At 39.6% G+C, this 26,512-nt stretch overlaps 2 protein-coding genes across 4 annotated transcripts in view; one reads left to right on the top strand and one right to left on the bottom strand.

Annotated features, from left to right (window-relative positions):
- Positions 1 to 1,622: 1,622 nt before the first annotated feature.
- On the top strand, positions 1,623 to 20,577 carry LOC125018728 (cGMP-dependent protein kinase 2). The gene is made up of 20 exons (XM_047602924.1): positions 1,623 to 1,757; positions 2,055 to 2,256; positions 2,808 to 3,173; positions 4,647 to 4,813; positions 5,619 to 5,732; positions 9,115 to 9,220; positions 9,966 to 10,029; positions 10,283 to 10,360; positions 11,050 to 11,144; positions 11,472 to 11,540; positions 12,536 to 12,634; positions 12,719 to 12,866; positions 14,897 to 15,033; positions 15,515 to 15,604; positions 17,170 to 17,311; positions 17,399 to 17,562; positions 18,186 to 18,308; positions 18,576 to 18,638; positions 19,232 to 19,298; positions 20,081 to 20,577. The coding sequence occupies exons 2-20, from the start codon at positions 2,135 to 2,137 to the stop codon at positions 20,174 to 20,176; spliced, it is 2,310 nt and encodes a 769-aa protein (XP_047458880.1). The 5' UTR covers positions 1,623 to 1,757; positions 2,055 to 2,134; the 3' UTR covers positions 20,177 to 20,577.
- A 1,804-nt stretch (positions 20,578 to 22,381) lies between these two features.
- The window catches only part of vps8 (VPS8 subunit of CORVET complex), a 43,967-nt gene continuing 39,836 nt past the window's right edge, over positions 22,382 to 26,512 (bottom strand). For all 3 annotated transcript variants that reach the window (XM_047602921.1, XM_047602923.1, XM_047602922.1), the window contains 5 exons: positions 25,940 to 26,109; positions 24,519 to 24,687; positions 24,250 to 24,303; positions 23,962 to 24,042; positions 22,382 to 22,876 (listed from right to left, as the gene is read on the bottom strand). In XM_047602921.1, the coding sequence (XP_047458877.1) occupies positions 22,751 to 22,876; positions 23,962 to 24,042; positions 24,250 to 24,303; positions 24,519 to 24,687; positions 25,940 to 26,109 (600 nt within the window). In that variant the 3' untranslated portion in view covers positions 22,382 to 22,750. The remainder of the gene's footprint in view (positions 22,877 to 23,961; positions 24,043 to 24,249; positions 24,304 to 24,518; positions 24,688 to 25,939; positions 26,110 to 26,512) is intronic.

Raw genomic sequence — 26,512 nt, 5'->3', positions numbered from 1 at the left:
ATAAGATAAGATAAGATAAGATAAGATAAGTCCTCCATGGTGACACTGAGGACATGGCTAGAAATAAAAATACACTACACAACACTATATACACTGTATAGTTTCTATATTTTTAGCATGGGCATAAGCCAGTAATTTCATTATAAATGAACATTTCACAAATGGACATCCCACAGGTGAATCACTGCGACGTGTTGAGGCAGAGTAACTCGGACAGTGTTGCCAGATTAGGTGGTTTCACGCCCAGTTGAGCTGTTTTGAAGTTTATTTTGCCGGTAAAAGTAGAATCTGGGCAGGTCTGGGATCTTTTTGGCAGTTTTTCTAATTATTTTTTTAATGCTGATTTGAAATAAAACCGAAGTGTTTACTCTTCCCAAAACACTGTGTGCGTGTGTGTGCATGTGTGTGTGTGTGTGTGTGTGTGTGTGTGTGCGTGGGAGTAGTGGCTGTGGTGGTTGGTTGCTGTATGATTGATTACTTTTTTTTTTATGATACAGGATACATTAGTACGAGCAATCTGGCTTAAAGTACTAAACATAATATCAGTATCATATTCTGGCAGTTTTGTCTGCTTTATGGTGTTTTTTGAACAGCTTGTGGGCTGGAAACCATCAGCTGCATCTGGCAACACTGAATTTAGACTGAATGCGTTCATTTCTTTGACGTGGGCGGTGTACTCATGCTTCACAGAGTGAAGTGAACGTAGTCACATGTTACTGAACACAAGTTCAGCAACCGTTTCTTGAGGTCACACTGTTTGAAGTTAAGTTTGGAAAGTAATCTTGATAAGATGAGGTATAAAAAATAATGTGTGCAAGTCCAATTAACTTTTTTTTGTCAAGTAGACTTCTTGATGTATCATTTGTTTGGTTTGAAATTCTGTACTTCTGAGAATGGATGCGTGGGCATTATACATAATTTGCATGCTGTCATTTAAGCCTGTATGAAGCACTATTTACACTTGTGGAATATTTTTCCTACATTGTGAAACCTATTTTGGATTTTATTTCTGCAAATTCAAAAGAAATCTATTACATTTCTGTGCTAACTACATGTTGAAGTAATTTGTAAATCATCACTGACCCGGAATAACTATTAAAAAACAACAACACAAAAAAAATAAATTGCGTGGGTTTGTTCACATCTAACCTCAATTCAACTTCAAACTGGAATTTAGGTTGCTCTTTATGTGAAGGGTTTCTTTACACAGTATAGAAATGCATTCAACACTGTAACCCATCTTTGTACAGAAGGGTCAAACAACAGAATGAACTGAATACTAAAATCTGTTCCATGTGCTCTGAGGGTAATGAAGGTCTTGAATGTCATGGTGTAGCAGGGGAAAGGAGAACACAAACAGGAAAGCCACAGTGAACAACTCAAAGTCAATATAAGGAAGACTTTTTAACAGTGAGGACAGATACAAACAAACGAAACAATAAAACTAAATACACACTCCACACTGCAGGTCAGTTAGGGTTGTGGCATAGGAACTAAAGTGGTTAGATTTTTATGTAGTTTCTCTCTTTATTTTTTGTCCACATCCCGTATGGCCACCAGGGGCTCCCAGACACCTGCAATTGATAGGAATATCAATTTGTTGTGAGATCCCTCCCTCCCTCCCAGCACAGATAAGCAGCTTTTTGCTTGTAAACAGAAGCTAAATGAGACATAGCTGAGTCTGAAGGCGTCATGAAGCAGCTGTGTATAGTTATGGAACCTTGGGATCTGTCTTTGACTCATTCCTCAGCCATTCTGTGAGTAAATAATGGAAAATGTACCGTGTGTCTGTTCATCGAGTGCCTAATTGGAAAAATTTCAAGCTAACTGATAGCTAGTGCAGATGCAAGTGTTTATTTTGTTGTGTGTTTTTAACATTTTGATTATACATGCTATACTGTGTCACATTTGGTAGATAGGAGCACTGTGAAAGTAGCAGGTATTTGTGTGAGAGGCAATACAGGCAGGAGCTATTTGACACGTTCCCTTTATATATATCAAGAATCCTAACTGATAGATTTGTAAAGCGCTTTCATTTTTTATTCCTGCAATAGGTTTTAGAAAAGCACCTTGCCTGACCCTAGAGCCTCCCCTCAGGCAGTCTAGTTGAGAGTTTGACCAGAGGTTCTTTCATATGGTGGGCAGCCAGTGCCTGGCCATGGGCAACGGTTCGATTAAAGCCCCACGGGCTGAGGGGAACAGCTGCCTGGCCTCCATCCACACAGACCCTCCCGCCCTGGACACAGATATCGTCAGGTTAGAATCACACCTTATGAATATATGTATGTGCATGTGTGTGTGTGTGTGTGTGTGTGTGTGTGTGTACGCGCACGTGTGTGTCAGATAGAGAAACAATGTAGTATGCTAAATACTACCTTGCAGTTTACTAAATACATACAGTATGCAAAACTGCATATGTCACAGCTGGACAACAGTGCCACCTGAATGAAGACGCGTTCAAATTGTGTTTCTAATTTAGGCGGAAGATTATAAGGGGCCATTGTTGAAAGTCCCTGTTTGGCATGACAGTGATGATGTGTTGCACATAAAACAAATGCATTGTGAATGTCCACATAGCAGCACTGAGAGGAGTGAGGATAACTCAGCCGCCTCCAACCTGCAGCTACAAAGAGCCTAAGGAACTTTTCCAGGACAATTTTCCATCTTGGGAAGCCAGAGGATTTCACAAATACCCTGGCAGTGTTGAATAAGCTGGTAGATGCTCAGATCGCCGGAAAATGTAGTATTAAATGTATTAAGCGTACTAAATGAGTTTGAGTGCAATAGTCAGGTTTTCTGTCCATCAGATTGCAGATAATCCACTTAGAGGCAGAGCTAGCACGCCGGGACCATGAGTTAAGAGCCCAGGAGGTTCAGCTGCAGCATCTGCAGAAGGAACTGGAGGCCAAGATCTCACAGATCGACAAGCTCCAGGATGCCATTGGCTACAACAACGCCCTGGGCCTCTCCCCGCCGGCCCTGCGGTGCCACAGGTGCCGTCACTTCAGTGCCATCAACCAGGGTCCGAGTCGCTTCCACAGGGTAGCTGTGGAGGTCCACCGCCGGCTCAAAGCCAAAGAAGGCGTGTCTGCAGAGCCCACCTCTGAGAACTTCTGTAGCGGATTCAAAGCATCAGAAACCTCAATCGCAAAGGCCAGCCGCAAAAATTCACAGTAAGTGAACTCACACAACATCTACAGACTCTACAGACTTTAAAGATGCTGTAGGTAATGTACCTGTCAAGGCAGTTTCTAATATTATATATGTGTGTATAACACAAGACAACATCACGCTTGGTGCTGGTTAGTACTTTCTATTTAACTCCTCCCTTCATCTCTTTCTGACATGTTATGTTTTTTGTCTTTTTAATATTAGTGTCTATGACAACTTGGATTATATCATTGCTTTATGTAATATCTTTCAACATATCCACCTTGTAATAACATTAAACCATCAGGATGATATGCCTATTACAACTATTACATCAGAAGAAATCAACCAGTTCTTTAGTACCTCAAGACTGACTATTCTATTGTCATTCAAAGTCTCTGATCAGCTGTGATCAACACAAACAGAATATTATTGGCAGGAGGAGGTGAGAGCTCTGGCAAGCTTTTTGTATTACCCCCCACATCTGAAAGGCTTTATTAGCATGGCAGGATAATAGAAAGATATGGGGAGAAACAAAAGACCACAGGATCTAAATGGAGGGACTGGGTCATTATGGGCTTCAATTACACAACCTATGCTTACCCAGTACTCTTCGACCCAATCATGCTCCTTTTCACTGAATAGACAAGTGCTTCATCTCTGTGATGTGTTAATCATGGTCGCACACAAACCCGCTTAAGGGAATCTGCTGAATTAATTGAAAATGCAGTGACTTGAACCCAGCAGCCATATTTACAAGGTTCTATTGGAATTACCAAGCTATATGCATACAATGCTTTAGTACTAAAATAGAAATATTCTTGTTTGTAAATTGCAGCGTTCATAGGTTCTTCTTTCTATAGATGAAGACACTGCCATACACACGTAGTAGGATATACGAAGGGGGTTACTGGATGAGTATGTACTTTCCATTTACAAAAATGGAAGGATGGATGTAATCACCATGGGGTTGACAGCTGGTTTATGGCTTGAAAAGTAAATTCTTGACATATTCTGAATATTAGACAAACATGCTGGACTGTAATCGAAATTATTTTATCAAATGTATAACTTACTTTTTCCACTTGTATGCATAATTGCATGGATTTAAATTTATTGAAACTATGACATTGACAGACAAATGAGCAGCACTAAGGCAATTGTGGTAAGGAAAAATTCTCCATTAACATGATGAAACCTTGAGGATAACACATCTGAAATGAGGTGAACCCATCCGGTCTAGTTAAAGTGGGTGGGTGCACATACTGTATAGCATGATGCAAACATGATACAAACATGAGGACAAACTGGTGAAATGTGGATTTTTTTTTTTTTTTTGATACAACACACATTAATTTTTGGGTCAGATGGTGTTCTATATTTCACACATAAATTAGTACAAAAGTACCATAAGTAAATAAAAAGAAAGAAAAAAATATATCAACAAGCTGAATAAAATGTCTTAACACGTTTGCTTTTGCTTCTCTTTGTCCAAGTACCAGGAAGTTTATCAACAATGCCATCATGAACAATGACTTTCTAAAGAAGCTGGAGCCTCAGCACATGAGGGAAATGGTGGAGTGTATGTATGAGAAGGTTTACACCGAGGGACAGCTGGTCATCCAGGAGGGGGAGGATGGAAATTACCTTTATGTACTGGCAGGTCAGCTCAGAATGTCAAAATGTGTATAGCTCTGATGGGACCTCAAGGCCTTTGACTATTACAAAAAAAGAAAACCATGACCAGTAAACCAAGAGGATTATTATACCAATTGCTATGGAATGGAAAATATTATTTAGAAATGTAAAGCTTACCACAGTGGAGAGAGTCTTTTATTACTGTGGAAGTCAACACCAGCAATTCATCTGACTGCATCTTTTTTTTTTTTTTTTTTTTAAATTCCATCACTTAGATACATTACACTTAATCATACATACACAAGACTTCTGTTCATACACTGTAACTACTGTAGAATTACTGAACTAAAATAAAAACATCACTTGAAACAAAACCCAAAACCTTTTAACCTTTCCAGAAGCACTAGCCAGCCTCTGTGTGAGTATGTTTGTGTCTTTCAAGGACCGGAAGACTTGCACTTTTGGTATTTAAACTAAAAAGAAAATAGGTCAGTGATATAAGACTGGTATACTGTTATATCTCAAGGTAGTTGTGTAAGTCCCAACATCCAAAAGGAGCTTGACATGGAATCACCAGAAATTTACAGAGAAATGCTCCAGCTGAGGTAAAAAATCAGCATGTACCAATGAACAGGATCTGCTGGAGAACCTGACTGAGCAGAAGGACATCAGGGCTGTGAATGTACGAATGGATAGAAAGATTAAAGGCCAACATATAGCAAATTAGAAGAGTCTTACGTCTCTTGTGATGCCTATGTTCTTCCATAGATTGCACGATAAACAAAAAAAATGTACAATTAATTTTTTTTTTTTTTTTTTTTCCCTCTCAGAGGGCCTACTGCAGGTCATTCAGAATGGAAAGTTGCTGGGGGAGATGTGCCCTGGAACAGCATTTGGAGAACTGGCCATACTGTACAACTGCAAGAGAACAGCCACAGTTAAAGGTGAGTGACAGCAGCATTTCCCTCAGAACAACACTAGACCAATCATGGTTCTTAATACTGTATTTCTCACCTTTTGATTACATCACTTTTAGACATAATCATGTGTACATATGGCAACAAGGAAAATAAATCAATTACACTCACACTTCACACTTACTAATTTATAGAACATGTGTAGAGCCAGGGAATATGTGTAGAGAAGAAGAAATACTTACTCCCTTACCCCAAAGCTAAAGAAGTGGCTTGACACATTTACACCTCAAGAGCAGTGTATACCAGGTCCAAATGCCTAATCTCAGCCCACCTCCTGGACTGAGGATACAGAGCGCTCATATTAACGTCTCCACTGGGCTGTGTGCTGATGCTGCTGGAGCTGAGGGTGTAGATAAGGGCACAACTGCTCCGATGTATGGGACGTTTAGACCAAGGTCGCAGCCTCTAGACCTCCACAGTTTCCTCCATAGTGAGTTTAGTGCTCTCGTGATCTAGCAATCCGACTAGATGCTAGAGGTTATTTTCAGGCCAGAGCCACCACCTGAGCATATCCTGTATAGAAGTGGAACATGGAAGATATTCCTGGGTGTGTATGATGCAGACATGAATCTATGTGGTGGCATGGGGTTGAGACTGCAACATAGTCACCTGTCAGAGATGGATCTTCCAGAAAATCCAAGCCTGGTTTAAATGTTTCATTTAACCTGGTACTGTGTACTACTGTACGTAGTTCTTACAGTTGAGTTGTCATGGTCTCAAAGAAAGGAAAAGGGGACGGACCTCTGTGGATCAGGCTTTTTCAAGTGCATCCCACAGACCGGTTGGTCAGTTTGGGATATAGTGAATTTAGGTTGCCCAATTTCTTGTGTGTGTCTGTGTCAGGCTGCATCCTGCTGGAGATGGCTTCTGCCATCAAGGAGTGTCATCGCTATGGGATGGGGATGTCTGGTCTGGTCTAGGTGGGTAGTTCATGTCTAAGTAACATCTACATGAATCCCAGGTCCAAAAGTTTCCCAACAGAACGTTGTCACCAGATGGTCAATGTCATTTACTCCTCCTGTCAGTGGTTTTAATGTTGTGGCTGATTGGTGTATGTTGCACTCTCTGTCTGATCCCACCCACCCTTAACTATTTTTCTGTTTTCTAAAAGTTTATCATCTTAACTTACAACCCATTTTCTTTAGTAGACTGTTACTGGTCTTACAGTGTGCCTGCTGATTGTATGACACATTAGCAGAGGAATGTTCACACACTAAAACTGCCCATTCATATACTGCATGATTGTGGTGATACCTTCAAGCTTGTGACATATTTGCGAAGACGACAATAGATTTTAGGCAGCACAGCGGAAAGCGCAAAAGTACTGGTTTGAGTCCAGCTCGGGCCTTGGTTGTTTGTCTACATGTTAGCCCCACGATAGACTGCGATGGGCTACCAGGGCTCTACCAAGCTAACACAAAAAAATAAGAGATTTTATTCTAAATCATTTTTTAAATAACTTAGAACAGATTGTTTTAAGTTTTGGTGAAACCAAGGGTAGCAAAAAGTAAAAAAAAAAAACATATCTCTAAATGGTCTGATTTATCACAGCCCCAGCGCCCCTTGGTCCACTTCCATTCATTTAATCCTTTTAAGTGTTTGACAAGTGTCATGTCACGTCCTCTTCATTCACTGATCATTTGGGCTAAATCCAGTCAGCCCTCAGGCTGCTGGTCATTGATCAAAAGTGCTGCTGGTGTCAGAGTGGGAGGAGGGAGAAGAAGTTCAGCTATGGCAGCGTTAGCATGAACGAGGTGGATTACTTGATCTCTAATCCATTTTCCTCAATGTCTTTGGAGGAAAAATCGGAAGTTAAGATACTCCATGCCACATCGGCGGCAGCTGTGGCTCAGTAGGTAGAGCGGGTTGTCCACAAACCGAAGTGTTAGCAGTTTGATCCCCAGAATGTGCCATATGCTGAAGCGTCCTTGAGCAAGACACTGAACCCCCAGTTGCTCCCAGTGTGTGTGTCTGTGAAAAAGCGCTTCGAGTACCAATAGGTAGAAAAGCACTATATAAAAGCAAGACCATTTACATCGGCCAAACGATGTTCAAAATAACTCAAAGGGATAAACGATAAAATCGCAAGATTTGTGTGTCTTGGTTTGAAAGAATGGACTGGCTAAGTGCAAGTGTAGCTGTTCTCCCTGACTGCCTTCTAGAGGAGATGAGGCATGGACCCAAAAATGAATCGTGGATTTGTAACATTTATCTAGAAAGTTAGATCAGATGGTACAGTCATTAGTGACGCTGGCTTCAGTTGTATTGGGGAGGTTGGGGTTGAAGTCCTGGTCAGGACAGAACGTGATTTTTTCCCCCCACAGTCGACTGTTGGTTGTCATACTGTACATCCAGTAGGTGAGAATTCTCAGCAGCTGGCTCCACGTCACATACACCCGTTCATATATTTTTATGTTTCTCAGTATTATTTATTACATGTATTTTGCGTGAAAACACAAACTGAGGGATAATTCAGTCATTGCCCTCAATCATTTTGAGAAGCTGAAAATTTTCTTACATGTGGGTCATGTCATTAAGGGGTGATGGTGGGTCCTGAAGCCAGATCGGTTGAGAACCACTGATGTAGTGGAATAAAAAAGTACCTGTTTCTTTTGCTGCTGTGGTAACTATTCAGTATTATGCATTTGTTAGCCTGCCCACCAAATTTCACCACCAGCCACCACTACGATGATCTCCTGAACTCTGCCACCATGTCCTCAAAAAATAAAGTACAGTCTGAGGACTGTGAGGAAGTGGTGGAGGTAGACATGGTAGTTATGATGCCTCCCAGCAGCCTATTTAAAAGCCTGAGACAGTACCTTCAGAACAGCAGATGACAGGGACAGGGAGCAATGTGGATTCCGTCCTGGCTGTGGAACAATGAAGTAACTCTTTACCCACATAGTGCTGTTTAGGGGATCATGGGACTTTGACAATCCAGTCTACATGTGTTCTGTGAACTTGGAGAGCGCCTATGACTGTGTTCCCTTGGGAATTTTGTGAGGGGTACAATGTCAGGGGGCTGTTGTTATGAGTCATCTTCTTATCTGGTTCTTATAAAATCAAAGTGAGAGCTGTGTCCGTATCAAGCCAAGCATGTTTCAGGTATGTACTGGACTCCACTAGGGCTGTGTTTGCTTGTTGGTTTGCAGGGACAGAATCTCAAGGTGCAGGCATGAGGAGGGAGTCCAGTATGGAAACCTCAGAGTGGCTTCCCTACGGATAAGCAGAACCAAATGGACAGATGGATGTTTTACAGAGCATCATTAAATGCTCATTTACTCAGGACCCTTATGGGTCCTTCACAATGACAAAGTAATGAGTGATTTATTATTCCACTCTCATCCAGCTGTGTCCCAGTCTCATATCTGGGCATTGGACCGCCACACCTTCCAGACTATCATGATGCAGACCACACAGGCTAGACACAAGGAGTACTTCAGTTTTCTGCGCAGGTACAAAAATACTCATGAGAAAATATGTTTAAGAATGTTTCTTTAACAATACTGTTCTGTATAAGGCAACATCACATATAAGAAAACAATGCTAGTGGCAGCATCATTATGTAAATATATACAATATGTCCTTAAATGCAGTTATGTCTATAGATGTTTAGACACTGGCCTATATTTATTCTTGCTCTTTATCAAACATTATTTGAGCATACACAATATACTACAATATAATAAATAGGGTTTAAAGTGTACATCCACCAAAAAAATCACCATATTGTTATTGTGACCACTACTCAACTTCCTGCAATCTGTTTTGCAGTTTAACAATGTCTCAGTTCACTTGCACTGTAAGGTCCATTGAACACATGTTTCCAGATCCAAATGCCGCACTTTGTCACAACTTTAGACCTGCTGAAGAGTAATAATGGAATATCCAAGTATACAGTATATCTGTGTATAGAAAAAGGTTGTAATTCCTAAACCCATTTTCCAGTATCAGAGTCGGCACATTAAGCCTTTATTCACTGTACCACTGTAACACATCACAATTTTTGAATTGTTTTTGTACAAATATATATAACTGTATATGCATGTACAGTATACAGTATTTACCCCAAGTTTTATCATTCTTGATAAATAACTGCAACAAATTAGTACATATTTTACCAGTTCCAGAGTCATAAATGCTTGTAAAGGACCAAATGTATCAATATTTGTGGTGCATTTGTCTTTGCTTCTTTACAAGTGTGTCTCTGCTCCAAGAACTGCCAGAGGAAAAACTGTCCAAGATCGTTGATTGTCTTGAGGTGGTGAGTATTTCCCACTTCTCTTTTTTTTGCTGTTAATCCTGTTAATCCAATATATAATCCCAGTTATGTATGTTTTCTGTATGAACCGTAGCACAGGTTTGCTGTCATAAGTTGGATGTTGTGCACCTGCTGCCAATCCTGCGTGTTTGTCTTGGTCACAGAGATAACAGTAGAATAGCTTCTTCTAACCAGATGCTTTATGAAACTATATATACAAATGCATACGTGACTAACCAAGTATTTGTCTTTCCAGGAGTATTTTGAAAAGGGGGAGTATATTATTCGAGAGGGTGAAGAAGGGAACACTTTCTTTATTATCTCAAAGGGAGAGGTGAGATATTTGTCCAGTCTAGAATAACATACCCTCTTAACAGCCAGAAGCCTCCCTCTGAAATAAATGACTTATTGATTCAGAGTGAGAAGGAATAAACTGGAGCTAGCAAAGCTAGCAGCTATAGTTCTTATATTTGGGCAGCAGCTGATACCATGTCACATACACTTGTTCATATATTTTTGCCCTATACAGTGAATGTTAACACTTAGAAGCAGTACAAAACCCAGCATTCAGAAATTAATTCTCAATTCAGTTCAATTTTATTTTATCCAAAATAAAAAAAAAAAATACAAGCTGCCTCAAGCTCCTAGAACCCTTGGGATAAAACCTGACATTAAAAAGAATATACTAGACTAGGGCTTGGGGTTAATTAAAGCTGCTGTTAGAGAACCTCATCTACCATGCACCAGCTGTTGTATATTATTATTATTATGGTATTCTGCCCAAATGTGTGGTGTACACAAAGCAGAACTGATGCAAGAACACACATACACTGAGCCTTAATCTCATCTATACTCAAACTTGAAAGGTTCACATGCCTACTAGTTTCAAACTAGTCTTAAATAGGGGCACTATTATTCAAGACAACTAGTCTAAAATGACCAATTGAAAAGGCGATTTTTTAAATTCCATAATTAAAGTGAACAATACATGCTGTACTTCATTATAATGTTGTCTATGTGTAGGTCATAGTCACTCAGAGCACAGAAGACTTTGCTGAACCTCAGAAGATCAAGACCTTGGGAGTTGGCAACTACTTTGGAGAGAAAGCTCTGATCAGGTAGAAGCAAAACTAAAAATTTTGGTAGAAACTTGGCCTGGAGTCACTCCACTGGAGTGATGGGAAATGATTATGCTCCAGGCCAATCAAACAGTCTTTTTTTTATTTGATTTTAAGCTATACACCAGGTGTTACACGCAGTAGAATTAATCATTAATTATGTTTCACTGACAGCACCTACACATACATTGAAAAATAATAAAATACAGTAAAAAATATAGTAAAAAAAATAATTTACAGGTATCATAATACAGTAGACAGAACAGTAATAGCAGTGTACTGTGGGTGTGATTTTATTTCTGTTGTTTAATATATTTGTTTCTACAGTGAGGATGTTCGCTCAGCCAACATAGTCTGCAGCGAGAATGACACACACTGCCTGGTGGTGGACAGAGAGTAAGTATCTGAATATGTTTTAGAGGGAATGTTTTACCAAGATTTATTTCTAAAATAGTTATCTAAAATTGTATTCATTTCCAGAAGTTAAACATATTAGTCTGTAAGTCCAATGTCTGTTTGATATATATATATTATTGTTTTATTTTTATTTTTTTAATTTATCTTTGCTACCTGTGCTATATTCCTATCAGGTTACAACTAAACAAATGTATTGTGTGGATTCCACAATTATCACATCAAAACTACCTAGCATCTTTTTTGACAGGTTTCTCATTCTCAACACAAATCAAACAGCTTCATCTGCTGTTAACATACAATGAACAAGAATTTAACTCATAATCAATACTCCATGCCATTCACAGACCTGTTGCCATGGTGGATACTGCTTGTCCCCCTCTAATGATAAGGTCTTTTGTTATTCGTGACACGCACTCTTAACTCAGAGTAAACATTAACGAAACTCTCATCAGCTGTTCTGGCATCCATCTCAAGATAAGTGAACTCAGATTTCAGAGTTATAGTGAGAGGTCCTAGTTAGTAATCTGATCATAATTATCCTCCTTGGTGACATTAAAGACCGTAAGGGTCAGTAGAGTTTTGCTTCATCCTTCCACTAAAAAAACAACAAAAAAACAAACAAACAAAAAAACACCTATTACAAATGATCTCCTCAAAAGAAAAAAGTAAATCACTCATTAATAATGAGTGCCATTTAAATAGTTGGAGTTGTCATTGTAGCTGTTAACTATATAATAAATAAATCTTAGCAACCATTAACACTTTCAGTTAATGCATATGACTGCACTGTGTCTGGATACATCATGGCATGAACACATTTATATCATTTGACATTGCACTTCATTCAGTTAAAGAACTTTTTGAATGACATACAAATTTGACCATGAGACTATTATGGTTAGCGAGACTTTCAATAAAATTGATAAAAACAGTTGAAATTGGTCATTTCTTTCCCCTCTTTCCCTTCTCTCCAGCAATTTCAACCAAATGGTGGGGACCTATGAGGAACTTCAGGCTTACCTGAAGGAATATGTGGAAGAACTCTCCAGGAGTGATGAGAGGAGAAATGCCCTGTGAGTGAGCAGAATGATGAGTTAGTGCAGGCCTAGAAACAAGGGTCAGAACATAACAGATGCCTTGTGTTAATCACCTCTCAGGCCCCATTCACCTCAGACTGACTCTGCAGAGGCCCAGGAGCTGAAGAGGCTGAGAGAGAGGATTGCTCTCGTGCCTGCACACAAGCCTTTCCAGGACCTCGAGGTCATAGCTACACTGGGCATGGGAGGATTTGGACGTGTGGAGCTGGTGAGTGATTATTGGAAATAATGGAGATACATTTTATTATACCAAAGATTACACACACTAGACTAATTCAATGAAAATAAATGCATAATAATATAACAGCCCGGCACAAATCTAAGTTTATGAAGGTTATGGTATCAAGCATTACAATAACTGAGATAACTATGTTCTCATTTTGGAGGCTGTGGTTCATCGTACTATTTGATTCTATGGTGTTATACCAATACCACGTGTTTCTATGATTTTGACAAATAGTTATATTAGTTATATAATTATAATTTGATTCAAGATGTGATAAGGTGAGGCACGGGTGGAAAAAGTCCATTAATATGACCCACAAATCCTCATAGCTATAGCATAGGATCCTTCAGATGAAAGCAAATAAAGATGTAGTATGGACACACTAATTGATCAGTTGCAAATGGTTTAAATGGGGATATTGCAGTAACGATGTACTTGATCCCTAATGAAGCACTTTGACATAGACGTTCAGAATAATTAGATACATTAGTAGACTTGAAGTCCGTAGAAAAGGCTCAAACTCCAAAAAGTGGGATACTCCACTCCGTTATTAACCCCAGTAAATCTGGCAATAAATAAATGAGCCACAGACTACACTGTACAGCTTTCACAGGCTATACAATATTCCTCACTGTCTCAAACCCTTCAGAGAACCAGACTAGTCTATACACAAGGGTCATTTGTGGTTTAAAACCTGAAGCAGTGTGAACCTATTACATTTATAATAGCTGTATCACAGTTATTGTTATAACTGTGCTTTATTGTTTCTTACTATTACGGAGTGGTTGGCATGGCAACTTGCAGTCATCGTGATGTCACGTCCTGTTTCATCTAAATAATGGACAATATGCATCAGCATTAGCGACCTAAATGGACAGAAACCACTTTCGGAAAAAAATTATACGTAAGGCTGTCAAAATTAACACGTTTAACATGGATTAATCCATCCTCATGATTAATCTGATTAAAAATTTGAACGCAATTAACTCATCAGCAGAATCTGGTAGGGAGAGGCAGCACAACCAACTGATAAAGGCGGAAGACGCACGAAAACGGCACGTTAGACCTCTCCATGGGAAATTTGAGAACAAAAAATAACAAGATGGAACAATGGGTCTGTCGCCACTGGATCAACTGCCTGTTTTTGCATGTGTGACCATAACTCTACTTGGACAAACTGTCTGAAATGCGTTGCCAGAGATGCTCAAGAGTCATTTTGCACTGCAGATGGGTTAATTGAGTTAATATTTTTAATAAGATGAATCAATGCACGATAGCCCTAATTCTACAGTATTTTAGTGTTTTAGTTTGGCCCAAGTCCCATCTACTATCGTGGAGGAGGTGGAATTTATGACCTATACTACAGCCAGATACCGGGGGGGGGCTCTACTTGCTTTGGTTTCACTTTTGTGGAACTGTTCCATCTTCCATTTTTATACAGTCTGTGGTCAGTTATTACTCCAACAAAGTACCATTTAGGTCTAGGAATTGTTTCTCTTGACCCTCCTCTGAACCCCTGAGATTTTAGATCTATGTAAACAATCAGTCTCGTCTGCTGTCACGACTGGCCTTCCGTGATCCCACTCAACCCTCAGGTCCCAGCCATTAAAATACAATGTGCTGTAGGGTGGGTTCTGAAAATACAGCAACGTACACGCTATTATAGTAGCTTGCTATACACCGTGTACAATTAGCTGCTACTGACAAGTGATTATAGTAGCTCCCTACCTACTAAGCAGCTGTGGCTCAGTAAGTAGAGTAGGTTGTCCAGTTATCCCCCAGTTATTTCACTAAAAACACCAGTAGGTGACTTGGAGAAGGCTGGGCAGAACTGGCCTTAAGCAAACACAGGCTTGTGCAAAGAAACGCACATTGTCTGGTTGCTAAGTGAGCAGAGGGTCAGCTGTATCATATCAGACATCACTTCTCAAACACTTCTCATGGAAAGTACCACTGCTGGTTGCCAGTGTTGACCTGTTATATATTCAACACTTCTTTCTGCTGTTTCTCAGGTAAAGTTGAAGGATGGGGATGCCACGTTTGCCTTGAAATGCATTAAGAAGAAGCACATTGTGGACACCAGACAACAGGAGCACATCTATTCAGAGAAAAACATCCTCCAGCAAACAAACTCAGCGTTTATCATCAGGTGTGAGCCTCACACCATATCATACCTCAAGAATGCGAAGAGATATTTGGTTGGATTTAAAATATCATAAAAAAAAAAAAAAACAACATCTTTTAGATGTTCAGCAGAGGAACGTAAGCCAATGCATCTCTCAAGGCATTCCTTGAGTTAAAAATAAAACTAGGCTGGTAAGTATGTTGGTTTCTGAATGGAGTTGCTAAGGACCCTGTTCAGAATGCTGCTGATCCAGGTCCTGCCACTACACTAAGATTTATCTTGACTTTGACTTTAAAGAACAAGGGCCCTGTGTACGCAATCTGTTGACTGTCATTCAAAAAGAAAAGTTCACCCAAAATGTGATCTTCAATGCCCCCTGTGCTTCACTAATACCACATTTTTACAGTTTTATGTATATTCTAGATACTGTGTTACAATATATATGTTTTTTCTTACTACTTCGGTATGCGGAGTACTGGCTGAGTTGGCTGTGCATGTATTTCAGGTTATTCCGAACATTTCGGGACAATAAGTTTGTCTACCTGCTGCTGGAGGTTTGTCTTGGTGGAGAGCTGTGGACTGTACTGCGGGACATGTGAGTGTAGGTTATTTTGCTAAATTCCTTTTAAAGCAAAAAAAGAAAGCATCGAGAAAGTGATACTTAAAGAGCTACAGACTAAGAGCAATGTTCCACTGGCCTCTGAGGTTTCCATTTTCTATGGGATTGATCATCATGTGTTGTTTTTCATGTTTGAAACTGGTAAATGGTGATTTGACAACTGCTGCTCATAAGTGTGTAAATTTAAAATTTTGACACATGAACATTCACTCTATTTTTGCATTGTTCTTTTGGAGATGACTATAAAAAATACTTTTTTATATGGAGGCAGACCAATTGACGCTTAAGACATTGATCAATCCCGATTGCCCATGTTGCATGACTGGCATACTGACAGTATAAACTCTAATTTCAGCTTCAAAACCCTTATACAGTTTTGAATTATGACAAATAATCCCATGAGTTTCTAGTTGCTGCAGTACACTGACACAGCATATAATATAGTTGTCTCTAAGACACATCTGGATGCACTGGCACACATCATCAGTGTTGTTTGCTGGGGTCACAGGTGTTTTAGTTCTTGCAACAGACACCCTCCCCCTGCTGGGTTTGATCAGGGCTTGCGTCTCAGTAACAACCCACAGATCACACCTCTTGATCCACAGCCACCACGTGGCTTTCTCTGCAGCTTCAGTGATGGTGTGGATGACCCTCTTCTTGGTTGCCCCTGTAATGCCCAAATGATGAAGTACTTTGCAAAGTGAGCATCCTGCCAAGTCCCTACAACTAACTTCTATGGACTATGGACATAGAATGTCCTCCACTGCCTTCTCTACCTTCCATTTCCTTCTTGTCCCCACTTATATCCCAGGTGATGACACCTTGCAATCCCTGGAATATCTAAACTGTAGCACTTCTCTCATGCGTGCTACCTTGAATTCTTTGGTGAACCCACTGAAGGGTAGCTGCAGGGTGTTTGTGGCCCCATATAGGACATCCCTGGTGAGGCTCAGTCACTTCCAAAGGAAGCCACTGATCTTCCTTTCAAGGGATTCCACAGTTTTTATAGGGACTGCATAGACCCTAAGTATGCATAGACCCTAGACCCTATAAGGCAGGCTGGACAGGTCCACTTTTGTGAGCCAAGCTCAAAGCTTGGATGGCGGCAGAGAAGAAGAACATCCGCGGGCCCGCATGTAGTGTGCTGCAACACACACAAAGTCTTAGGGTCAGGCCAGCGTTTAGGGACAGAGGGCCCCGTGGCACCTGTTAAAAGACCTTTCAGTTAAAGGGAAACCATGACATGATAGAAATAGCTCAGTTCAGTTTGTTTCATGTATTAAGGAGACGTAGATTGGTCACCTCTCACGATTTACATCATCAGAAGATTATATACCTCAAATGTGACAGAAAGCCATGAGGCACTTGCTAAATTATTATTTTTTTTCCAGGGACAGGGAGCAACGCATCTAATAAGCCCAGATTGAATATCAAAAAGAAAATTACTTTCCTGACTCTTTCCATCTGTCTGCACTATGTTCATTTAGAGGATACACTGTCTTAATTAACATTAATTGAGGGATCATTTTGTAACCTACCAGGAGTTATTTTGATGAATCCACTGCCAGGTTCTGTACCGGATGTGTCTTGGAGGCCTTTGATTATCTCCACAGTATAGGCATTGTCTACAGAGACCTGAAACCTGAAAATCTTCTACTGGATGCAGAAGGTTATGTCAAACTGGTGAGACACTAATCTTCAAAATCCTTGTTTGACATCTTTTTAAAGAGTACCGTGCATTCCATGTGTACATCGTGTGTATTTTCCTAGGCAGACTTTGGCTTTGCTAAAAAGATTGGCCGAGGCAAAAAGACCTGGACCTTTTGTGGGACTCCAGAGTACGTGGCCCCGGAGGTCATCATGAACAAAGGCCATGATTTTGGAGCTGATTGTTGGTCCTTGGGAATACTCATATTTGAACTTCTTACTGGCAAGTAAGTCTACTGTGAGAAGTGAAAACACCATCATGGGAGTTCAGTGGAGGCAGATTACAGAACCCAGAGAAAGTAAGCATATGAGCTGAGCACATCAGTTGGTCAACAGGGGCATGGTTGAATTATGTATGTATCCATGTACAGTAAGTGAAAGACAAAGATTTTAATAATTCAGTTTTTTACTATTAAACTGTTAACTCCACTGATTAATAGAAGAAACCAGCCCCTTAAAACTGCAAAGTCCATGGTTCAAAATGTAGACCGAGCATAGGCTCTTATTTCCAGATGTAATAAAGGTAAACCAATCCAGATTATGCTGTTTACTTTGTCTTTATAATGCTTTTTTCTCCAGATGTGCACCCACATAGTCAGCAGTCTCTGCATTGCAGCATTTTAGGACCTAGAAGTATAAAACTGTCTTTAAAGCTGTTCTGTTCACCTCGCTATCAGAAAGAAAGTATATAATTATACTTTCCACTTTCTTTCTGATAGCGAGGTGAACAGAACAGAGTTAGTCAAGTTTAGTCTAAATTGTGGAGGCAGGCGTAAATGGCCCAAAGAGGATACCCAAGAAAAATCCTTGTCTAATGCTACCCAGCAGAACCCATTTATTCTCCTTACAGCCCACCTTTTGCTGGCTCAGACCCTATAAAGATTTACACCATGGTCCTCCATGGCATTGAGAAGGTGGATTTTCCCAAGAAAATAGGCAAGCGTCCAGACGACATCATCAGGAAACTCTGCAAGTATGGTGAATCACATCCCAGCATATCAGATGTGGGTACAGTCATATACTGCACATCATATGAGATCATGCATACAGTCATACACACAGATCATCAGTGTATCATTCTTTAGGTGGTAGTGTGTAGCAGGCAACGTAGTACCATGTAGTACAAGATCAAGAACAAGATCTAGAGAGAACGGTCACATTCACATTTGTCAAATTCATTGTCATTTTTGCCATATAGACAAAATGAATCATGTGAGTCATGGTGGTGTTTTCCTCTTAGGATAAACCCAGTGGAGAGACTGGGAAACAAAAAGAATGGCATCATTGACATCAAGAAACACAAGTAAGTTTATAATCCACATCTCATTGTAGCACGTATTGACTGAGGAGGACAGCTAAGCATGCTGTTAACATGCTAGATAGGACTGAATATGTTTTGTTGTTTTTTATATTTATACATTATTATCTACTGTCAATGTGTAGGTGGTGGTGGTGTTCATGGTGGAGGCCAGGTCAACACCTTGCGCTGTTCTTCATGTTTTTTGAGTTGTTCCTAAATCGTTTCTGTGTATGTGTCTGTGTCAGACTGCATCACCCATTGTATTGCATGTATGTCATAAGATGGTCAGTGTTATTGATTTCTCCTCAGTGGTTTGAATACTGTGGCTGATTGGTGTATGCTGTTCAGCATCAAATAGCACCAATACTCCAAATCCTGGTAGCCATTGATGATTGGCTGTTGTTGATAGGTTGAGCAACCAGAGAGCAACATGCTGATGTTACATTAGTATTTGCTCAGAGGTTGTAGGGGAAGTAGGGCTCATTTGGTGTTCCTGTAGTTGTTCTGAAACTCTTCACGCAACAGTGATGTCTTTGGAGGTTGAACAGTAAACTGGACTCATATATTGTAACTGTGAACTTTTCTTTGGTCTATAGGTGGTTCCAGGGCTTCAACTGGGAGGGTTTGAGATGTCGAAAGCTGCTGTCTCCTCTTAAGAGACAGGTGAGAGAATTATTGTTTCTAAACACAAAGACTGCCCCACAAAACATCTCTGTTTAATGGAATTTACAAGCTTATTGGATTGTGGTTATGTGCTTTGTGAGCCTTTGTAAAAAAAAATATTGCCATGCTGATCAACAACTTTGACCAAGCTGACAAACTGTCAGTCTTTAGATGTGTACAGTCAAATTATATTTATATAGTAATTTGGGTCACTTTGAATGAAAGTCCAATAGAAAAAATAGTTTTTGGGACAACCAGAGAACTGTACACATCCAGGTTGGCCCTTGAATAAATAGACTGGCAAGAACAATCCAACTGTGGCTGCAAGTGACTGCTGACATGACCACAATCCTCCAGTCCAAACTGCATCTCCTGGGCCCCTGTCCACATCATAGTGAAAAGAAACTACGAAAGTTTTTAACTGTTGTTTGAGAAGCTTAGCCATGGCTTTAAGACACAGACGTACTACCACACTACAACCCACCAATTACCTTAACAGATACACGTTGGAAACTTGTGGACCTGGCATTCATTCATGGCCGACCTCAAGCAGATGGGCTCAAGGTGTGTTCTTGTTAACATGGGAGCATTTCTTGCTACTGATGACTTAGTGCTGAAGTATCTTGACAATTACTGTCGCTATTGTCAGTATATAAGCTATAATATTTATATCATTTATTTATCGTGTATAAATAAATGCAATATGTGGTTTATCTAGGCGTACCCAAACATTTGATTTTAAATATGAGCCATGACTAATGTTCTTCTTGTTATTTCTGCAGCTGAACGGGCCATTGGATCACAGTCACTTTGACATATTCCCACCGGAAACAGAGGAGCCTCCTGACGAGCTGTCTGGCTGGGACAAAGACTTCTAAGGACTGACCATGGAACAGTCATGCTGACAGATTTACAGACTTTTTCAGTAAAATCTCCATAAAATGACAAACAAGAGGCAGATATGCTGTCAAGCATTATTTGTAACATGGACACCTCATGTCATTCTATTTCTGTTCTTGTCAGTATCCAACCCCCACCCCCACCATACCTTTGCTCCTCTTTGCTGTCTTGTTACTAGAACCTCCTCATCTTCTTAGATTTCCCCCTCTACGATTTGGCTGTATGTTTTTTTAATGCCAAATTTCATTTTCTACAGATTGACTGCAAACCCTGTTACCAAAGAACATCCTGGTTTACTCACTGAGTAGTTGCCATCACATTCTCACTCTCTTTTTTTAACGTTTTGTTTGTGATACAGTAATAAAATGGTGATAACTGGTGTTGTGTATGCCTGTCATATCCTAACCTGATGAACCAGTCAACAACACCACAGGCAACCCATGAAAGTACTGTGATAGCTCCCAGAGATGTGTTGCTGAGGATCAGTCAGGCCACGCAAGAATTGGATCTGAAAACATTTTATTTTTTTGTAGATGTAGTGACACTGGGGGTACTTCAGCAGTCTATGTATCAAAGGAAACATACAGACCAGGCTTTGTAACAAATAAGGGGATTTATTTACAAAGGTCTTTACAGAAATTGTGACAGTGTGCTTTAAAAAGAATTAAAATAATGAGTGGGAATCTTTTGAAAAACATGATTTATGGTGTTTAATTATTCTGTTCTATTAGGTCACCTATGAAATAAAATCAGGGGAAATCTAACCAAGCTTCTGTCAAACATTTAATTTTAGGAATAAATTTCGTGTGGTCAATAACCATGAGGGCGTAGCAGTTAAACAGTTAGTATGGGTTCAAATTAATAACATTTGTTTTGGACTTGAATCAAATGGAGATTAAAGGAGAGGTTGATACACAGCTTTAACTGTTGGCAGATGTTTTACGGAAGAAAAGTTTTAATTTGTTCACAGGACTCTTCAATCACATTTAAGTAGTGTTTTCTCTCCAAAATTATATACACGCAAAGTCTCACATCATTATCTGTCCCCCATGATGCATCTTCTCACACACACTAGAGAACGAAAAAAGGAAAAGACACAGAGAGGTTTGAGCAGTGCAACACAACCAAGAAAATGAGAGTGGAGGAGAAAAAGAGGCCGGATGCAGTAGATGTCCTCTGAGAAATGTCATCAGTGCCTGGTGGTGTGCTGGCGCCCCCTGCTGAGGGGAAAGTTTACTAAGGGACGCGATCCCTCTCCCTTCCAGCAGCTGTAGTCATGAGCCTGAGTATGAACATCCTCCATTCAATGCTTCAATGCTTTTCATTTTAGGAAGATGCTACAAGCACCTTAGAATCCCACAAACGAGTATCTGTTATCTTCGAACAGATTTTTCTCAATAGTTGCATTCAGTCTTTACTGGACACTACACATGCATGCTCTATTCAATGAGTGTATCCTTAAAGTTATCCTCACAAACTGTTTTCATTTTGTTTATTATAGCAAACACCAGCAAAAACAAGCCTGTGGATATAATCTGGATATGGCAGCTGCCCAGATGCTTAATGCTGTCGACCCAACCCAATCAGTTTGTTAACAGAGTCCTGCAGTGACTACAGATAAATCCATCAATGACTTCAGCTAGTCACTCATGAATTGATCATTATACACTACCAAAAGAAAAAAACAGGTCTCGCTCTCTAATATTTAGCTTTGATTCTGCAATGTCACAAGATGATGATATTGATGATTGGAGAGTCTGACCACTGCACAAAGTCTTCTACTGCTCATCTCAAAGATTCTCAATGGGGTTCAGGTCCACACTCTGTGGTGGACAATCCATGTGTCCAAATGATCTCTGATGATCCCTGAACCACTTCATTATTGAGCCCAGTGAGTTCTGGCATTGTCATCCTGGAATATACCCACTCCATCAAGAAATGAAAAAAATGATGGAATAACCTGGTCATTCAGTACATTCAGGTAGTCAGCTGACCTCATTCTTTGGACATAATGTTGCTGAATCTAGACCTGAGCAACTGCAGCAACGCCAGATCATACCACTGCTCCCACAGGCTGGTACAGTAGACACTAGGCATGATGGGGGCATCACTTCATCTGCCTCTCTTCTTACCTTGATGCCCCAATCCAAAAAGATAGACTTTTAAAAATGACAGTAAGGCAGTGAGGGATAAAAAAAAAAATCTAATTATTTAAAAGACAACAGAGAGACAGTTCATGTGTATAAACAAACATCCAGTGTGAGTTCCCTCTACAAAGGACATGTTCTAACATTTGTTGCAGTTCGCTCGTAGCTTTGTTATGATGGTTCAGCCAGCTGTAGTCCATGATCAACTGATGCACTAAAAGTAGAATTACTGTATGTAGTATCTATATTTAACATTTGCTGTACATAAACATCACAGGGTACATCAACATTTCACACAATGCTTGAAGATGGTTAATTAGGGGAAGAAAACATCTTGTGTCTTTATCGCACATGACCTTAGTCTGAACAAGTGATGGGAAATAATATCCTCGGCCAGTTACTGTGCTATTCTTCCAATAGGGGTGGAGGAGATAGTTTGAGCTGGAAACTTTCTTTTTCTGGTTGGACGGATATTAGAAACCCTGTCTTCTCACTGGAACGGGAGTGGGACAGTTCTGAAAGCATGGACAACTGAAACAGAGAGAGAGATGAAAACAGAACAATTAAAGAAGGTCACAAACACTGAAATAACTAACGAGAATTATGTAGAGGAACAGAAAGTAAGAAACCTGTTTTTATAGGCTGTCTAGTAATGATGTATGGTGTGCAACATACAAACAGTATGTGTACGGCTGACAACCCACTGCTAACTGTTGAAAGTCTATCATTCATTAGATAATATTATATTATCATAAAATATACACAGTCCTGCTTCAACAGATTTCTCTCCTCCAACGTTTCTACATTTATGAATAAAAACAACTCAAAACATCTTCAGATTTGACAGTAATGTCTTTGTTTGGACTTGTTGATGGACCAATGAATTCTGAATGATACCACCAAATTCTAAAAGAAAATGTCAGGACATCTGACTGGGTCATGCAGTACAACAACGAACCAAAGAACACAAGTCGTTCTACAAAAGAACAGTTAAGTTTGGACCTTAATCCAATAGAAATGTTGTGGGAGGATCTGAAACAAGCAGCTCATCTGAGGAAACCCACCAACATCTCAGAACTGAACTGGTTGTGTTCTGGGGAATGGACTAAAATTTCTCCAAGCTGCTGTAGACACTGATCAGAAGTTACTGAAGACGTTCAGCTACTGTTACTGATGCACAACGGGGTCACACCAGATACTGAAAACTAGTTTTGAGTCATTTTTATGCAGAAATGTAGTAAATTCTGAGGGGCACAAACACCTTAATCAACACTGCACATAAACTCACATTATGACCACTAACAGATGAAAACAATAACACTGATCACTAGTTATGTGTCAGTGTGATATATATGACAGCAAGGGAACGATTTGTGCTCAAAGCATCAATGTTAGAATAAGGGAAAATGGACAAGTGGAAGAACTTGAGTGAGTCTGAAAGGTCAAATTGTGCTTGCAAGACAACTGGTAAGTATCTCCCAATAGGCAAGGCCAATAGGTCAAAACATATTGTACAAAGTATTATTAACACACACACTATGTCTTAAATTCTACAGAGGATTAGACGAGACTGAAACCTTTTTTTAGATTGAAAGGTGATATATTTAGTATAATACCCTTGATGGTCCTCGGTATAAACACCGTATCTGATCCCAGGACTGTTCCTGCTGAAGGTCCAACGTTGTTTCAACAAACACCTGGGTCACAACAAAGAACCACACATGATGTAGTCCAACCATGAAGTTTAAGCTTTGATTTGATATAGCATAGATATATTAGCATACCCACAGACTTTATATGTGATGCAATGAATTATTATCAATTATCAGTTTTCTTTCTGCAAACAAACAAATAGTCTCTAAACAGAGAGCATCCCATCTGCAATAATAACACTAAAACCTTACCTTCTTCCTGTGAGCCACTGCTCCCATGTCATGATGTGCCGATGTAACATGAGTCTGAAGCACAGAGAGGAGGGGATGGTTGTGTCAGAATGGAGACAAATGTTCGGCTTATAACTGCTGTCATGCATAACAAATGGAAATGTTGCTGGCTTTACTTCACTATTTTAAGAATAATTCAATTCAATGTGATTTATACATCATCAATAACAACACAAATAGTCCCAAGATGTCCCAGTGATGTAGCTTTTTTGTGAGTGTTCATACCATACCTGTGCCAGTGACATGACACGACCTCTTTTCGCTTCTGAGAAAGGCCTCCCCCTTCCTCCATGGCTAGAAGAACACTTGTAGCACCTCCATCGCTGATTAGCCTCTGTAGCAGAGCCCAGCCCACAGTCCTTTTGCTGCAGGCACTGTAAATGGTAAAGGTGGCCACAGCTGCAAGACACACACATCATCACTGGAACACTTACTAGGTACGTAATAACACAAATATCTTTTACATACATGTATCTGAGAAAGAATACACGAAGGGCAAAGACACTGAGTAAATCGGTGAATAATAGATAGGAGCAAATACTGACATACAGGAGCAAAAGTCTAAATTCACCTTGAGACATTTAAGGTTCATTTAAGAAAACTAATCTCCTGGCAGGACACTACTGTCATGCTTAAGCTAAATGTAGCTGCATAGCAACAAGTGGTGAGTTAAAGAATGTACTGGTCACAGATCAGTGAAAACTATACATGCTGTTTTGACATTTTTAGATAGATATAATAAAGATATAATAAACATATTAACATATGAATTAGTCAGACTTATTGATGGTTTTGACTTAGCAAGTTTCCGGCTCCTTCTCCATCTCTGCAATTTTCAAATTAATTGTTTTGGATAGATAAAAATGGAAAACACTGAAGAAAGGTTAACTGAGGAGGTTCAGAGATACAAACATTTGTTGACTCGTCCATGGCAAAATATTGGCAAATGTTTCAGTCGCCATTGTTCAAAGTGAAGCAGGTAGTGGAAACTAAAATCAATGCTACTGGCTAAAATATAAAATATTGAACGGAAGTATAAACACAGTCCTAAGAGGTATATCTATGAGAACTGTGAGAAGGGTTTGATAAAACAGTGATGTTAACAGCCTGGGAATGAAAACAGGTTGCATTGACAGACTTAACACAAAACAGCCTTAAAGATTAAAAATAATGAAACCAGTGCAGAGCTCAAACATTTAACCTAACAGTTGGTTCAAACCCAAAGACAAATGAATTCAATACCTGATCCTGTTGTGGTTTGTTTTTTTGATTTGGTTTTGAAAAACATTATTTTAAATCTGATATTGTGAACTATACCAGTTTATCGTAAACTTTATATAACATTTTATTTAAAAACTAAAATATTTTGAGGGTAAACATATGGAGGGTACTGATATTGAAGTATTACACCAGATCCTAGATACTAAGCAAATTCTAAATGATTTATATGGAAAAACAAACTGAAAAAAACTAAACTAACTAAAACGTCTGAACTAAAACAAAATCCTTTGAAAAATATTACACAAAATTATTTGTCCAACATGAGGAACTGAATTAACAATGCATCAGCTTTTCTAACATTATTAGATTAGATTGTTTCTTAATTTTAATGTGGCTCAGAAGTCAGTAGTACATCTCCAGTGTTTGTTACCTAAACACAATGATCTCTTCAGCTGAATCCTGTTTCCCCTTGTAGTGCTGGAGGCAGATGTTACAGCAGTCTTGTCGTGGGTGGAGTCCCCTTGTGACAGCAGCACGCAGGTGAGCCAGGGACCAGTGGAGGTCATGGTTCAACAGACTTGTAGTTGTTTCAAGTAAAGTCTAAAAGAGATTGATTTTTAACAGTCACTTACAAACATATTGCAAAAGAAGACAGATGAACACTGTGTTTTTCACTGATAAATACATAGATCTGTTTTTGTTCTTACTGGCATTTAAGTTACCCAAAAAAGGAATCTATTGATCATTACTTGTTTCTGTATTAGAGTAATGCATACAAAGCAATTAAGTAACTAATATACAAGGTAATAAAAAAATAAAAATAAAATTGTAGTTTGGTACACCGATCAGGCTTAACATTATGACCTCCTTCCTAATATTGTGTCGGTCCCCTTTTGCTGCTAAAAAAGCCCTGACCCACTGAGGCATGGACTCCTCTAGACACCCGAAGGTGTGGAGCAGATTCAGCCCTGTAAGTTGTGAGATGGGGCCTCCATAGATCAGA

This window comes from Mugil cephalus, chromosome 13, assembly GCF_022458985.1.
Source record: "Mugil cephalus isolate CIBA_MC_2020 chromosome 13, CIBA_Mcephalus_1.1, whole genome shotgun sequence".
NCBI classification, from domain to species: domain Eukaryota; kingdom Metazoa; phylum Chordata; class Actinopteri; order Mugiliformes; family Mugilidae; genus Mugil; species Mugil cephalus.
This window is presented reverse-complemented; position numbering and strand designations above follow the sequence as displayed.